At 41.6% G+C, this 17601-nt stretch overlaps 1 protein-coding gene across 6 annotated transcripts in view; it reads left to right on the top strand.

Annotated features, from left to right (window-relative positions):
- The window catches only part of chchd3a (coiled-coil-helix-coiled-coil-helix domain containing 3a), a 71874-nt gene that overhangs the window by 18146 nt on the left and 36127 nt on the right, over nucleotides 1–17601 (top strand). For all 6 annotated transcript variants that reach the window (XM_030440233.1, XM_030440232.1, XM_030440231.1 and 3 more), the window contains one exon: nucleotides 3472–3652. In XM_030440233.1, the coding sequence (XP_030296093.1) occupies nucleotides 3472–3652 (181 nt within the window). The remainder of the gene's footprint in view (nucleotides 1–3471; nucleotides 3653–17601) is intronic.

The raw sequence follows: 17601 nt of genomic DNA, 5'->3' as shown, positions 1-17601 counted from the left end.
ATTTTTTTAAACTTTTATTTGAGTCCGTTAGAAAGCATAAATTGTGTTATTTTTGCTATTTTTTTTTAAATCAATTTGGCAAAATTCCCTGGCAAAACCTTTCTCAGTGAGTACATCTTTTTGTGGTTCCACTTTGCCTGGTTCAATTTCACTTCACTGTCTGTTGTGTTTGTTTCCTGTCACATAACAGACAAGTAAAAAAAAAAGAGTGTCAATGTTGCTGTGTAGGTGTGTAGAAGACTATCTATCAGTTAAATAATTAATGAGTGTAGGCTAAGTTTTTGTAACAGTGACTCATAAGGTACGGTATAGTGTATAAGTGTCTTTGTTAGGATGTCAGTTATTTCTTCTTCTAGGGTTCTTAGATAGATTAGATATTAGATAGATTAGATATATTTGAATATTAACTAGTAATATTAACTGTGCAAATTCAGTGCTACAAAACATCCACTATGTTAACCCACATGGGTTTTTTTCTAAAAAATCACAGGATACAGTCCTTTCTCTGTCAAAGTAGGAGCCAAAGCAACAGCTTAAGCTTTTTGAGTAAAGGTAGCTTAGGTGCATTAGCAGTGCAGGCAAGCATGAATTTTAGGGAAATGGTGAATCTAAAAGGCCATTAGGAGTCACCCTGTGTGTGTGTCCCCTGTCTGTGTGTGTGTGTGGGTCTGTGTGTGAGTTGGAGCCAGATGATGGATGGAGTGTGCTGACGTGTGCAGCCCAGTGGACTGTGAGACTGGACATGGCTGGTCTCTCTCCGTCTCCCTCCATCTCTCTCTCCCACTCTCTGCCTCACTCCCTCTTTGCTTCACTTCCTCAGGGCCAAACATGTCATGTCACCACCGCTCACTCTCGCTCCTTTCCCTCTCTCTCTCTCTCGTTTCCTCTGTCTCTCCCGGTCTTGTACCGCTCTCCGTGCTCTCTGACATTTAGTGGTGTTGCAGGGCAAACGGCAGCTTTAAGACATCAGACATATTTTTATTAGACCTACCCGTCATCTGCTCGGAGCCAAAGGCACGGGAGGGTGATCAGTTTGACTTGCCTGTCCGTCACGATACCTCACTGTCAAAGTTTTGGTTATATTCACAGGTGAGGGAAGAGATGAATGAGATTTTTGAAATTGAATAAAGGATTAAACTCCTTCACATTGGCTGATCAGTGATTGCTCACAACATCAAGAAAAACAGAGCCAGGAGAGTGTGACTGTCCACTCGCAATTACAAGTATTAGGAATGTCTTTTTTTTTCCATTCCTAAATTGGTTTTCTGATTGATTATTATTAATTGATCAGTAGTTATTATATATCATCATATATGAAATTATTTGCTAGTTATTAATATTAATAGTCGATTATTTTGAATTAATTCCGTCTAGTTAATTAATTAATTTACATTTTTACATTTGTAAACACCACATCTTGTAGTGGTTTTCTTAAATATAATATTTACATACCACTTTTATATGCTTTGAAGCAATGATGCTGCTAAAAGAATTGAGTTATGGCTCTACAGTCTCTATAAGAGTACATCTAAACTTTTCCCCATGGTCTAGCTTTAAAATGGCAACAAAAAAATGTAATTGCAATACTAATAGTATCATAGTAATTGATTTATTCACTTATTTTGCCTCTAGACTATTTTTTTTCTCTCTCACAACTTATTTTTGGGCTAATTTGCCTAATTTCATTGATCTTTCTCCCCAAGTGCACTCTTGGTCCCAGGGAGATACGGAGGGATATGGCTCAGTACAGTGTAGGCTGATGTGAGTTCTCTTGGCAAGTATTATGACAGCACTGAATCAGGATATCATGATGATATTGTACCTGCCCTAATAATAATAGTAAGGGATTCACAGACCTGATGATACTGTGAATGAGTTGTGCATTTCATCATAGTGTTTAAACAAAAATACCACCTTTTAATGCACAACTTTGTATACATTGAAAATGGGAAAATGTATTTCCACTATTTACTGAGTAATCATAGGTGATTCATTCAAAAGTGTAGGAATCTCATAGTGCACAGTTTTCCTATCTGTGTAAAAAGTCAGCCTTCACCATCCAGCTTACGTTTTATCAGGCCTGTCTGTCAGGGCTGTCTCAGGATTTTTCTTCGGCAGAAGTTTATTAAGATCCTCGCCGTCTTCCTTCGGTAGGTCATAATTCACTCCGGCACCTGCTCTGACTGTTCTGTGTTTATTTTACCTTGCCACCACCGTTTGATTCCTAGCAGAGGAAGACTTTCAGGGTTTCAGGGACGTTCCTCCTCTTCTCCAATCAAGCACACTGTCGCTGAGTAGGGAGTGCGTTGCTAGGCAACTATGAGAACCCGATGACAGGGTTCAAATGGCGGTCTTGTGTCTGCAGAGAGCGTACCGACTCTGTCTATATCACTGCTTCACTGGATTGATGATTGTTGTTAGGGGTATTGTAGTGTCTCTTATGCTCTATTACTAATTGATAAATCACTCTTAAATGTTAATTATTTGGAAATGATATGAATTGATTTGAACCATCTGAAAGTGTCGTATCAGGTTTTTTGAGAACGAGGCAGAGAGAGTTAAACTTTTTCTTTTTCTTTGTTGAGCGACTGTGCCTTCTCAGTGTTGCCCCCTCTTTGCAAGCTGTGGAACAGCAACAACAAGTGTATGAATGATTCTGATTTTACAGCTGAAAATCAATATGCAAGTGAATGGCCTCTAACTCTGCTTCATTAGCATTGTAACCCTCTAATTCTGTCGGGAGAGCAGCAGAGCAGTATAAACGTGGGTGGTGCTAAACACCAAAGATTCTCAGAGAGTAAACATAAAAACAAAGGTTACTGATGGAAAAAGAATAATTTTACTGTCATTTCTAGATTAGGCTGTGCAGAACAAAATTGGCATTTCTTGAAATTCAAAGCTACTGTTCACTCCAAAAAAAAGAAATACATACATCTTATCTGTAGCACTGTTTATCTGTTAAGATTGTGTTGGTGTGAGTTGCTGAGCTGCTTCCAAAAGCATCAGTATTTGATGACCTGGGAATGAGACTCAACAATCAACTATCTTTCTTCAGGAATGTATGTGTTTCTTGACGTTTTTAAGCGATTCATACCTCTGTGTTTTTTTTTAAAGTTTATGGTTTCAAGAGAAGCTTGATTTTTAATGCGAGCCTATACATCACCTCATATACAGGCCTGATGTAGTAAGGCAACACAAAGGTACCTTGATGTGCAAGTGCAGACAGTGCAACATACTATGGACCACATAACTTTGTACACATAACTTTGAGTAGCCAGGCATGCATTATAGAGATAGCTGCAGGGAAGAGAATAGTAAATGGTATTTATGATGGCATGTACTATGAGGTGCATTGTTATCATACCCTATGTGTGCTGTCTAGTAAGACTCGGTTGTGAGATGTGTCTGCACATCATAAACTTGCAGTTGGAAAAAGTGTGTTGATTGTGTCAAAATGTTGATGCTCCACAGGCTGGAGTCGGAGAAGACCCGGGCAGCATCTATGGCCCAGGCTGAGGCCCAGTCCCAGGTCCAAGATGAAGTGTCCAGGATCCTGTCTGTGGAGCGGGCTGTGGCCAAGGAGAGCATCCAGCATGCTGTAATAAGAGAGAGGATCGCCACAGAGGACGAGAGGCACCGCGCTCAACTTCTCGTAAGTCGACGCGTGGCAGCTGCAGTGAACATTACCACCTCATTTTTGTCTTGTTTCACACATTTAAACACTCAGTTGAATAAACCTGCACCCCGCCATCAAACAGACACTGAACACTGTATTCTAGTTGTATGACCTTGCAACTGATGAGAGCAATTTTTACATTAAGACAGGTGCCACTTTCTGTTCACGCACTCCTGTTCTATCATGCAGACACACAGATGTGAACCTATTTGCCGTAATCGACAGGTCAGGGCTGTGTGCGTGTGCGCAGTAATTCATTCAAAGTTATTTCCAAGACATTACAGCTTTATCTACAAAGCACAGTTTAAGTTCATTTTAAAGAACTAACTGTAAGTAAATCCCTCTTTGTTGTATCCACATCTCACAGCTCGATATTTTCATCCTCTTCCATATCTCTGCCTCTTCATGGTGCTGTATTATAAAAGCTACCTTCATTTTGAGGCGGCCCATGTCTTTATTTCCTGTAAATTGCCCTTGTAAACATTGTCAGATGAGCGTTCCTTACCACAAACACACACACAGGCAGTGTATTGTTTTCAAAAAGAAAACACATTTTCCCCGGAGTGCGGCTGCTGTTTACAAACCTATGCTATTGATTATATAGCTCATTTCACACGCTCATCGCAGTAATAGAAAAATGAATCATTTTGTTGCGAGGGAGAGGAGCGTTGACGTGATTCCACGCCGCAGGACAAGTGTATGAGGGATCCCTCGTTCGGAACGGCGATCCAATCGAAGGAAAAGAGCGGCAGCAAGGGAGGGAGAGAGGGGAGAGATGGCAGTGGAGGGAGACACGTGATGTGATGTGTTTTTTTTCCCCTTCAGCATTTGTGAAGAAAGCTGTTTCAGTCGTAAGTTTGCTGTAATTTAATTTCTGTTGTTTTTCATAGGGAGGGGGACGGGGCAAACGAGGAGAGGAGTAGGGAGTAAGGGCAACAATTGAACACCTGCTTTGTGTCTGTAATGTATGTGCAGGATCTCGGGTGGTGGGTCTCACTGAGCTGTCACTGTGCAGAAGAAGAGTCCTTGTGCATGCCATTGGCGTCATGCTCCTCAAGTATTAACTCCCAGGACTTAAGAGAACTTTTCCTCCTAGATGCTATGAAGCTTTCGCTCGTGGCCTAAAGGCAAACCTAAGGCCATTAACAGCGTTTGAAACTACAGATAGCAGCACTGCAGCGGCTACGCATTCAGTATAAGATGGAGCTTATACACACACACACAATTATATACAGCCTTTGTTTCGTTCTTTGTTACTTTTTATTCTCCTCCAGTTTGTCTCTGCTTCCTTTAAAGCACACATATCTCCGAAAAAGAATCATTGTCAGAGGGTTTTTGGTGTTGTGTGTTTGCGTGTGTGTGTGCGCGCCTGTGTGATAATTTCCCCAGTTTGAGCATTCTTCTGGAGTGCTGGAGTTTTAATAGAATCCGGCGACGGGTTATCAGTGGAGGCGCAGTGCCGTTCGCACCACTCATGTAATTGTCAAGTCAGACGTTTCCGTACAGCCACTGTTCTTTTCAACTGGAAATGGACTTTTCGTTTTTTAAAAGGCAGCCTCTCGCCCGAGACGTCGCCTGCCCATTGTTGTTCCACGTCGTGTTTGTCAAACTCCGGGATTGTCTGCTACCCGCAGTGAACTCATCTTTGATGAGATATAAAGGCATGTTTTTAAAGGATTTCTGTGTGTATATCTCCCTTTGTCCTGCCTGTCTGTCTTTGTGCACCTTTGTGTCTCTCTGTTGGGCTTAATTTGTTTTTACTTAACTGGCAGTAGACAACTTCTGTTACTTGACATTAAGATGTAAATGTTGATTGCACAATGTAATGTCAACAGATAATGACACTATGTGTGTTGAGATTGGCTCCATATAAGAATCACTTTCACTATGCAATTCTGTCCGCCACCTGCTATGAAATCTCCTGTGAAAATGAAGACTCGATTATGGTACAACCCTATCTGCTGTCATGTTTTGTATTATAGTTCAGAAGCTTTAACATTGATCGATTAAACAGTTGAGTTATCACATAGCTTTACTTTAATTGAGCTCTACTATACAACAGTTGGCGAGTTCCACTGTTCATCACTTAATGCAAATTGTATTAGCTGTCTTGGCCTATTCACATGCACTCCCTAGCTTAGCCTAGCACCTCTCCTCTCGGCGCAACATTTCTCTATTTATTTTGACTACGACCCACCAAATCAGGAGGTTCCTCTGTGTAACGTGGCAGGCATTAGAAAGCAGGCCCTCGTACATGTGACTAAGCGTAAGTTATATCATGTTTTACTGTTTTATCAGAGTTACATTTTTACCGTTCAGTAGCAGGTACTCTCCCTACACTATCACCCAGCGTCCGACATACTTTTCTCGATCCGTGGATGGTCGCGTGCACCAACATTTGGGTTCTATTCATACTCCAATGAGCCTGATCAGAGCTGATATGTAGGAAACACTGGGTAGAACACCGGCAGCAGAAGGCAGAGGTTGTTGTTACCAGAAACCCCTACCCTGCTTTTCTTTCCTTAACACCTGCATACATACGGGATCAACATCTTTTTAGTTTGATTGTTGTCTTGCATGTTGCTTAATGCATGAGTAGACTCATGAATCAATCCACACACCTTAAATTTGATGACTTTGACACTGAAGGTGTCCTGTTCTGTGAACATTATGAAATGATTACTGCACGTATTGACTGAATTCAGATTTTATCTACCTAGGTATGTCTTCATATATCTGAGTGGGATGCCCAAGTAGCTGGCTTTTTGTAGTTTAGTCTAGTATTTATTTTTTCTTTCTCAGTTCCCAAATGGTGTTGATTGTTTCTTTACTGAAGTTTGGAGACAAATGCAATGTTGGATCTGAGGAAAGCAGAAAGAATTCCGGACATTTCTTGACAGTTGACAGCAATGCCAACAATAACACTTGGAGGGGGAAGTTGAAATGTTGTTTGTATTCACTTAAAAAAAACAGGAGCAGAAAAACCTGCTGCCAACGCAATAGACTTGTAATATGCATATGAGCATATGGACTATTTCGTTGCTAATTTTCACCTGACATGCTCTTAACTACCCCTCTCATTAAGTACAAGACCCCCTCAGCATAGGTTATCCAACAAATTAAATCTACATTGTTGTAAAGCACAGACGCATCAGCGAGTGGGAGGTGAAATTGGTTCTGATCGCTGAGCAAAGTCAATAAGTTGGTGGAGAAAGATCTCCAGAGGGGTGTTGCTTTGCTGTCCTAAGCTCATAATCTGGTGGCTGATAGAGCTTTCAAAGGTGATTTGTTCAGTCCTTTTTCTCTAGTAAACCTGGTAACACCTCTCTTATTATCCTTAAGGCTGCACTGTTAAGTCCATGAGCACCTAATCAAGACATAAGATTAGGTCAACTTCTTTTTCTTTCTTTTTGTTCACTCTTGCTTTCATACAACATTTAGCTTGTAGCTCTGAATCTCGGTACACAGAAAAAGTGTTAGAGACTATAAAATAATAACAATGATAATGAAAATAATAATGTTGAGACATGGTAAGGAAAACCCCTTGACACTCCACATCCTCTGTTTTACCCAAGTTAACTCAAGAACAAAAAAAATGTACTTTCCGGCTGAACGGCAATCTACTGTTCGCTCTTAGTGAGTGATACACATTGTTCTACCGTATTCCCATGAAGAATAAATCTTGTTTTCTTGTAAATTGCAGAAAAAAGCGAAAGTGTTTTGAAAACTGCTGGATTTATCTCAGCCCACTGGCAGTTTTAGTGTCAAGAGAAATGATATTGTTTTTTTTTCCAGTATTGTGGAAAGTGACAAAGGAGAGCATTGACGACATGAGTAAACACCCCATGTGTCATCAATCAATCTATTTGTCACGACTGTGGAGGACTGTTCAACTGGTTTGTTATAGGCAGAAGAAAGAAACACAAACAGAGAGAGTGAGAGAGAGAGAGAGGGAGAGAGAAAGAGAGAGAGACAGGGATGATGTACAACTCCCCAACTGCACTTGAACCAGCAACTTTGCTGGAGTTTGTTTTAGGTAAAGGTTAAATATTGTATCAGAATTTAGTTGTTTTTTATTGCACTTCATGCCTTAATTGAATGTGAATTGACCTGAACCCTGCTCTCATGTTCATTGCCACTGGAAAAGAGTTTGTCTATGGCAGCTGTAGTTCTTGTGTTCTTTGTCCAGCGCCGTATTGATTTGTCCTCCTCATTAAGACACAGGTCACGGTGAGCAGCAGGACCCTCATACTATCCCCTCCTCTACTTCACACGCAACGAGGGTGATGTTGGGAGCAGTTATGCCTCCCCACGCTCAACTATAATGGCCGTAACCTCTGCAACCATAGCTGCACCAATTATAGTGACATCCATTCAGGAGAATTGCCCCGGGACATGGGGTTAGTTAGGGGTTGGGTATCGTTTAGATTGTATTGATTTAGATTCTTTGTCTTACCGTATTAAGTTCCAGGAGAAAAATATTTTTCTGGAAACTAATGCAAAATCATCATTAATTTTTGCTTATTTAAGGAAGCCAATAACAGAAATTTTCCATGAATGACGCATTTCATGATTATTTTTTGATTAAAAAATTGCTACAATTACAGAAGCGCAACTGTACTCTTCCTTGTCATGCAAAAGTTGAATGTCCTTGTCCCCTCTGTGTTTCTAATGACTATGGTAGCTGTGCTCTGGAGACTAATGACCATATTATTACCTTGCCAAACTCTAATTTAAGCTAATTGAAGCACACAGTTTGGGGGATTTAAACTTATTACGTGACAGTGTTGTAAAAAGTATTCAAAACCTATACAATAAATGCACTGGAAAAATAATTTGCCTCCAAAATGTTGGGGAGTGGAAGTATAAAGTAGCAGAACAAGTACCTCAAAATTGTAAGTCAGAACAGAACCTGAGTAAATGTACTTGCTCACATTCAATCCCTGTAATTTAATACAATGCAGTGTAGCTGGGGCCTTATATATTTTCCTACCACCCTGGAGGGAGCGCTTGTCCTTCAGGCTTTTCCACCACCAGTCACTCCCCTCCCTGTCAGGCTGACTGGCAGTAGCCAGCCACCAACTCCACCAGTAATTGAAACTTCACAGCAGCGTAGGCAGGGGTGTGTGCTGTCTTTGTCATTGTTGTTGGGTTCCTGGGGTTCTGTTGTCTGAGGGGAACATGTTCAGTGTCAACGCTCACACATGTTCTGCCACTCAGGGGGAACCACAGTAAAGGAAAGGGGAACACCGGCAGAGATGGGGGGTTTATAGTAGTTAGCAGCACAGCAGTGTTTTAGAGTTTTCCAAATGTGTTGCATGGTGTTTTCTTTGATCAGCTATTGGAAGGATAAAAAACGAGAGACTTGTGTTTCCGTTTGAATGATTGACGTTTGAATTAGCCTTTGATGATCCATAGTTTTTGGAAAGCTGTATTTGGCACGTCTAATTTCGCTCTTCATGCAAATTGTGCCCGCTTCTTCAGAGCAGGAGAAAAAGGTTCATTTCCGAGATCACAGCGCCTACAGATAACAAAGGGTCCGTCTGGTCAAATCCGTGCTGAAAAGAAAACAAGTCGCAAGACTTATCGCTGTGTTGTTATGTCTTCAAAATGCTTGAAAATAATGAAGACAGACTGTGATCTTGTCATCATGCGGTCGTTTTGAATTATTTTTATGTTAGTGCGAGTTGACGGCCTGGCGTGGAAGAACTCTGATTTGTGGCTTTATGTGCTCAAGATGGCTTTATCAAGGAGTTACTTAGTAGACTCATTACACACAAATGGACCCTTAATTAGATAACAGGCCAATTAGTGCTTAATCAATTAGGAATATGTGATTCTATGTAGTGGATACTGGCTGAAGACTGAAGGAACTAAGTATAAATACAACCTTGTCTTGTGTTCTACAAATGATGATGCTGATCGAGACATATACTAGCACAGAGCATGAATGGGTCATGTAACGCTCTTACTCACAGTCTACATCTGTCCATCAGTCCACACATCTCTGTTTTAATAAAATTATAGACTTCCACCGCCCCCCCCCCCCCCCCCCCCTTTTGATTTTCAACAACTCTGCTCGCCGCGGAGCCAAAGTGGCCCAGTGGCCAATCAATCACTGGCCAGAGCGTTTCTCTCAGACACAGGCTCAAACCCTGAGGCAGACTTTTCAATCAAACCCAGAGTCATCAATCTTTCCAAGCTCAAAAACAGTGGCCTGGGTGGGGTCTACCTGGCGGCAATGGTTTTGTCTACTGCTGGCAACTGGTCTAAAACACTCAGATCTTACATTTACTTTTTCCTATTTAAGTTAACACTGTGATTGAGAGACACCAGGCGACAGTATAAAAAGTATGAATATGAAAAAGAACAACATTCTACATTTCTTGGATAACCAAACAAATCACACCAACCAAAGTGTTGTATTTTCTTTCCTTGCACATGCTTTGTAACACATGTTGCAATCATGTCAAAGGGACATGCAATAAAAAAGATAGGAGTTTGCAGGTACACAGCTGGAGACTCTTTCTATCAGGAGATAGATGGACCACACCCAGCTGTGGTATAACATGATATTGCAGCACCACGTTAGATCACAGTTTTACACAGTTGGAAACAGCTTGTTATCACTAGTTGGCAGTTCAGGCAGGATAATTAGACTGGCTACAGTTACCCTTAAACAGGTGGTTCTTTATCATTCAAGGATCAATCACTAAAGCCATTGCCTATTTTACAGGTTGAGTTCCACATCTGACTCAAAGGAAGCCTTGCTAGTTTCTCACATCTATTCAAACTGTGGGCGCTATGTCAGCTCTTTATACCGGATTTTGTTCAATTTAATGTTGAAAGAAATGTTTGCAGATAGAGAGATAAGGCCCATTAAAAACACCACGCGACGTACACTGATTCCATTTAAACCCAGAGCCTTGTTCCACATATCAGCCTCATAGTTGTTTATCATGCTTTTGTCGCTCCCTCTGTTTCCATCTTTATCTCTCTCCCATACACACAGAACACCAGTAGCTAATGTGATTTTCCATGATTTTTCCACCACCTCTGCTTTCGCAGCAAGGGATAATGCAGCGTGCCAAGAATGTTTGTTTGCTCCCTACACACACACACTCACTCAGACACACACCATCCATGTCCATCCTGTCAGAGCTCCAGGAGAAAATCAGTACCTACTCTTTCCTTAAACTGTGTTCCATTTGATGCTTGGCTGGCTTGAAAATTACTTTCGGTAAAGCTTAACATTTTTAATGCAACAAGCCCCCCATCACACACATACACCCTCTCCTCACCCTGGTAGTCCTCTCACTTCCACACCTCTAAAAACTGCAGTCTCCAGCAAATGTCCTGCCTTTTTTTTCTTTTCTTGGGAAAACCTTGTGTACTTCAGTCGTGCGCTGTTGGATTTTAGATACAGCTGACTGGACCTGGCTGATAATAGGGCGACAATTTAATTTCCCAGGTATTAAAGAAGACTTGCTGGGTTTTGAATTGGTGCCCGTTGGTGGTATTTAAGAAAAAAAATAGTAGGAAAAAAAATGCATTTCTTGTTCTCTCAACTTATTATTCTTTCTTTCCACATCACAGAGTATAAGGAAGATTGGGGGGAGAAAAGGTCCTCGTTTCTTTTACTTTTGAATGAGATAAAGAGAGGTGGTGGTACACTGTGATTTACATATATTTGTGGATTTGCTCAATTCGCCGAGGACAAATTGCATCCTATCTTTGACTCCAGTTCTCTGAGCTGTTGTAAGAGTTACCCCCACCAGGCTTGATGTAACTGGATTTAGGAGAACTGTCAGTCTGTTTGATTAGTATGCTCTGCAGATGTATTATGGAAGGGGTTAGTGTGATCTGGTTATAGATCACAGGTTGGGTTTAGCGTAAAACTGTAGGTACTTACAAATGGGACCACCAGTGTGCCAGAGAAGAGTAATGAGATATTTGCTTCAGTTCGTGAAGAACACATTTTTCTCAATTACATCAGTATTTTAGAAGGTGACATCAAAAGTCTTCACGTTATAGAAACAAAGAAAAGGCAGGTATTGCACCCTCTTGCAAGATGGATTTTAGGGTGAATTAGGGATCTTGGCAAGGGTTTAATTGGTCACGCAACCCTAGTTTCTATCCCATCAGACCACTTACACCATGTACTGCAAGTGTTTTAATATATATTTACATCTACTGGCATTAAACAGCCTCCATTGAGTTTCTTGTTCTCAGTCTGTCATGTCAATAAATTTTCTTGCAGGAATTGCATGAAACCCAAGAGCAAAGCAGAATGTACCTCTGCTCTCCAGTGTGATCAGAATTTCACTGACTGGCCCAGAGGGGGAGCTACAATTACAGATCTACAAGGCAGACACTAATAGGCCAGGAGGGATAATGCACCAGCCACTGTGGCTATATTGTTAAGTTTACATAGGACCTTACAAACTAAATACCCTCCAGAAACTGGACTTACTTATGCCACTAAAAAATGTATTATCAGACGTTTGCCACTTAATTTTTCTCATTTCCTTCTGTTTGGAAATGCAAAGCTTTGATTCCTTTATTTTGTGCACGAGGCAGAGGCATGTTTTGTCCTAGTGAGCATGTGGGTCTGTTTGTTGATGGATACGACATGATTAAATGTTTGTACACTGTAAGAGGTCAACTTAAATGAGCAGATATTTTGGCTGCTCCGCCGTCCTTTGAAATGTTTCCTACTGACAATGTACTGTGCATACATGTTTCATTTCCTCTCTCATTGTTTCTTTCTCCTGTCTCTGTACTGCCCTCACTTTCCCATCTTAGAGGGTGTCCACTCAACCGTTCTTTACATATTGGCGGCCGGACGTCGCCCCTGCCCAGGGTGTGGTAGTCACACACCGTGCCAGTATTAGGGTTAGACGGGAGGTCAGGCTCTAATTGGCAGGGCCTGTGGCTGGCACTCTGCGCCAGGCCCTTACCCTGTCAGCTAATTGGCACTGCGAGCAGCCAGCAGTGGGGTTGAGATACAGCAGCGCTTCGATTGATAGATGGATACTGGTGTCAGGAAAGCTTCTTTCTGTCAAGAGAGCTTGTACAGTCAATTTACTGCCTCGGCCTCAATGGGCGGTGTATGTATTTATGTATGTGTTCATCCTCATTTGTTCTAAACATTTTGGAAAGTTGACAAGACACATAATCGAAACGGAAACATTTAACCAAGTAAGACTTTCAGTACATACTGTGAATAACAGCAAATTTGAGATTTGTAGACTTTCCATTCCTGCACTTAATGCAAATGAGAAAAAAGCTTCAAAAAAGTATACTCTTAACTCATATTAGTGAACACAACAAGATTGGTTCTTGTGAATCTTAAACGGTTAAAGACACTCATCCAACAACAACAGCAACAGCTGTATAACCATCATTTACTCAAAGATTGATGGAAATTTGTTGGATTTGAGAGTTTTCAGCGTGAGAAACAGAGACAGTAACTGCCTGTTTGTTTGCATTGTTGACTTATGATTGTGCTGCCTCTGTATGCCATGATGTTAATTTGTATATTCTCTTGTATATTAATGTGTTTATTCTTCTGTTGGGCTGATTACTGGGCCTTTTGATGAGAGCTTACCGTAAATGCTGTGTATTGGTTTATATAATTTGTGTCATCATTTCTGATGATACTGAAATATGCCTGAAATGTATTTATATGCTGATCCTGATATGTATAGGCTTGTGAAACTCTAATGTCAGTCAGCTTGGAATTTGATAGTCGCATCCTCTCTGCAGCCTGTGGTATTAATTAGAGGAGTTTGCAATATTTCTATTTCTTACGCTCTCTTCCACTCACCCTAGATGAAACTTCATTGGCCAGACAAAGCAAAAGTGCAAAGGTTATAAAACCCAGCTTCCTGAGTTAACTTCGAAGGAGCATCGTGTGTGTGTGTGTGTGGCTCAGTAGTGTAGATATGTTGGATGTGTAATATGACAGGTATTTTATTTTGAGCTCATCCCTCTCTTTTCTTGGTCTTTCCCTGTGTTTTCCCTCTTGGCTTTGACAGGAGAGTGGTATTAATGAGGTTTTGTAGAAGTGAACAGTCGGCTCAGCTAATGGTGCTAGAGGTAGAGATTTTGATGGAACAATGGAAGGAACTTAAGCATGTGGAGGGAACGAAGACAAGAGAGGAGTCAAAAAGGCCACGAACAGCAGAAATCTGGGTGAGAAATAGAAGCAGTGAGAGAATGGAAAGGATAACAAGGGAATGAAAAGAGGCACAGTGAAAGAGCAGGCGAGAGAGAAAAAGATATTGATTCACAAAGCAGTTTCTAAATCAAGGTTACAAACTCCAATTAAGAAACACACAAATCCAAAACTGCTCTTAAAATTACATAAAAAAATGTAAACTGTAAACAGGTCATATAACCAGAGGAAAAAATGGCAACAACGCTGTATGTGCAAACAGAAAATCTTGAAATAGCAATATTTGTTAATTTCTTTAATTTACATATTGATGTGCTTTGACATGTAGGTAGATGGGATTTATAAAGCTTACAGGTTAAATGAACAGACAAAACCTAGATGGAAGAGAAGAAAAAAAAAATCCAAATCTATCCAAATCTCTTTTCTGTGCATCCATTTTAATCAAGTTGTCTCTGAGAGCGAACAGGACATCACGGATAAGGGAAAAAATGCATATATTCAGCTAAAGGGGTGTGTGGATTAGAGGTGACCCTGAATCTGCTGACATGGGCTTGATCGACAGAAGCTGAAGGTGGACTGTGGCCCCCTCCCGGCTTCATCAGGCCTGGGAAGACCACCTGCTGCTGGGCGGAATGCATATGCATTAATACACAGCATGAGCACACGTGCACGGAGAAATGTACAGTATGTGCAGAGCCATACCCACACAAGGATTCAGTCACTTGCACATACCCAATCAGGGTCTTAAATATGCAGATGGATCAGAGTAAGTATTCACAAGACACAGGCACATGCACGCAGACAGGTCAGGCACATGCAGCTTGAGTTGTCCATAAGGCCCAATGTCAGCAACACATCCTCAGGCTGTCCCTTTTCCTCCCTGCGTGTCCTCCCTGCTGCATTCGTCTCACCTTCTTCCTGCAATAGGTTGTTCCACTACTCTTCTCTCCTACACCAACTCTCTCCCTCATCCACTGTGCTCCCTGGGGACATCTGTTGTCCAAAGACAATATGCCTCTCCCCACTCTCAGGTCATACAGTGTGTCCTCTACCGTCAACTAAAGACATTTTCCGCCATTGGTTTATGTGTCTGACTGAATGTGTATGAGTGTTCTCCACGCTTGTTTTCACCTGCCACCTTCTTCTCCCTGTATTCCATTACTCTCACTGCTTGCTTCTCGCTGCTCGCTGCTAAACACGAATGTGGTCAGGAATTGTATGTTCAAACACAACCCCGGATCCTGGAAGCAACAAATAACAATGGCTAGTTTTAATACCTGCCAACTAAATGAGACAATTGTTCAGGCAGTCTGACTCTTCTGTTTGTTTTCCATCTTGTCAAGAAAGGACAATATTTTCCTTGGTCACTTGGCCCCACTTCTTTCTCCTTCCACCTTCATATATGTCTGTATCTATCTATCTATCTTCCTCTCTCTACGAGGACCGGCATATCTTCTCTCGAGCTTTCATCCTCAGCACTTTTGTCCCCATGTTCCCATTGTTCTCTCGGCATGCCCCCTGTTCCCATCTTGGCTGAGTCTTCCTCCATACATGCCCCCCGTGTCTCGGTAATGAACCCACAGCTCTTCATCTCTCCTTTCGTCTTCCCCCTGTGTGTTGGACATGACAGATGACTGGGGACCTCCAGAGCTTTGCTCCCCGGGGCTCCAGATAAAGGCAGCTCCCACCGCAAGATGATCAATCAATCAGTTTACACCGCGGGCGCCTGATCAGCCAATTAATCAATCTCCGAGCCAGCAGATGTTGTTGCTGTCCCTCAGCGAAGGAGCTGGCAGTGGAGTGGTGGAGGTAGTGTCTCCAACAAAAGCTGAGGGGCTTGAAGTGTCTGGGAGCAGAAAGGGAGGTGATTTTTCATGTTGCTACCAGGGCTTCAAGCTTTGTGAGCTCGCTAGTCCCATTCCTTTTCACTGGAGGATCTTTTCTCTTCAAGCTTTTCCCAGGTTATTCCCAGCTTTTCAATCCTGCACACAACATAAAAATGCATTGTCATAGTTATCTTTGATTAGTTTTTATAGTCGCCACCCCCCTCTAAAATAAACTGGTATACTTTTGAACATACAAATTTGGGAGATGTGCAAAATAGATGTAAATTTGTGAGTGGGATGACACCCTGTCTCAGCATCATTAAGGCCAGCTGGTTCAGATCAAGCCCTCTGTTGACCCCTGCTCACAGTCAATGAGCTACAGACTCCACAAGGACACTTCATTTTAATGTGCCCTTAAACAGCCAGTGCTTAAGACCGAGCGCAACCAAACATTGAGACACCCACACTAACCACCTACACCTCTTGGCCTCTGGTCCCTGTCCTGGCCCCTCTGTCCCTGTCTTGGGCAGGTCAGCACTTTGACCCACCAGGTCGTTGCATCATTACTCACTGTGCTAAGAGATCCCCAAGGGAGAGTTATTCTGTCTGCAGCCTGTGGCTTTGTTGTCCCTTTCTACCAGGATGCTCCATGCTTCAGTCATTTGTTTGATCCATGAGCAAGTCAAGTTACCAAAGTTTCCAACAAGAGTGTCTTAGGTAATGGATACCCCTAGTATGTGTGTTTGTTCAGGGATTGGCAAAGCAGGATCTTACATCAGCTCAAATTAAGTTTAAAAAGTTAGTTTTATTCATTCCCAACAATTGGGAACTCATGAACATAAGTAACATGGACTTACAAGTGACTAATTTGTTGGAAAGTTTTGAGGCTACACTGTCACGTGTGCCAACAGATACCTGATAAGCAGCATCTGCGCACTGCTGTCATTACTGACATATACACTGAATTCCTCTCAGAATTTCTACAGGAAAAGCAAGCATACCCATCAGTAAAAGAAGAACCAAGGGTGTATGGGAAAATTAGGCTAAATCTTACAGCATAGTGGTCAAAAGGTAATTGTTTCAGTGAGAGCTTCTTGGACACAGCCAACCTCTTCTGAAGGATTAATGATAATTCTGCTACTTTTGACTTTACTGTGACCATTCCCAGCTCCACTGACATAAATCACTGTGAAGAGGGGACCAAGGTGCTCCAGTATTATGTTGTGACAGAGAGCTCATGCTGTCAAGTTTATTTTGGGGTGTCCTTGTGGCCCACCGTTCTAACACACATGTTACTAATTCAAAATCAGTCAAACTAACACTTTTTTCCAATGTATCTTGTTGCTGTCTGCAATGAGCTGTCAAAACCAACTTAACTGACCTGGTTTATTTCTTTTTCTATAGTGGTCTAATCCTCAATTTCCACCCATCACACATAAGAATTGGTGCTAGAATTAGAGTAAGGCAAAGCATCGGGTTGTCATGATAAGAAGACCAATCAGGCGTATCATAAAATGGGTTGTTGGTTGTTTTGCTTTCTATGTACATGCTGATTCCACCTTAAGGACTCAGTATGCTTCAAACAAAGTGCTTGTTAGATTGTTAATTGGGGATTTGGGCGACTGCGCCCAACTGACCAGCATGCTACCTTTTATGCCGAGATTGCCCAGCTGTGTCAGGTAAGAAAGCAGGCAGGTTTTTAACTTGTCTCAAGTTGTCATTTATCATTCTCTGATGTACTTTTTGAACAGATTTTGTCTGTTCAAAACAAAAGTATAATTCAGGATACCAGTTACCCGGTTATAACCTTTGTTTTTTAATCACTAAAGTTTGTTGAAGTCCGACACGTTTAAATCTCTCTGGTTATAATGTCCACGGAAAATGATTCCCTGTAAGCACAAGTTGAGTTGGATTAAAGA

The sequence above is a fragment of the Sparus aurata genome, chromosome 14 (genome assembly GCF_900880675.1).
Source record: "Sparus aurata chromosome 14, fSpaAur1.1, whole genome shotgun sequence".
Classification (NCBI taxonomy): domain Eukaryota; kingdom Metazoa; phylum Chordata; class Actinopteri; order Spariformes; family Sparidae; genus Sparus; species Sparus aurata.
The sequence above is the reverse complement of the archived record's forward strand: the minus strand, read 5'-3'. Positions and strand labels throughout refer to the sequence as shown.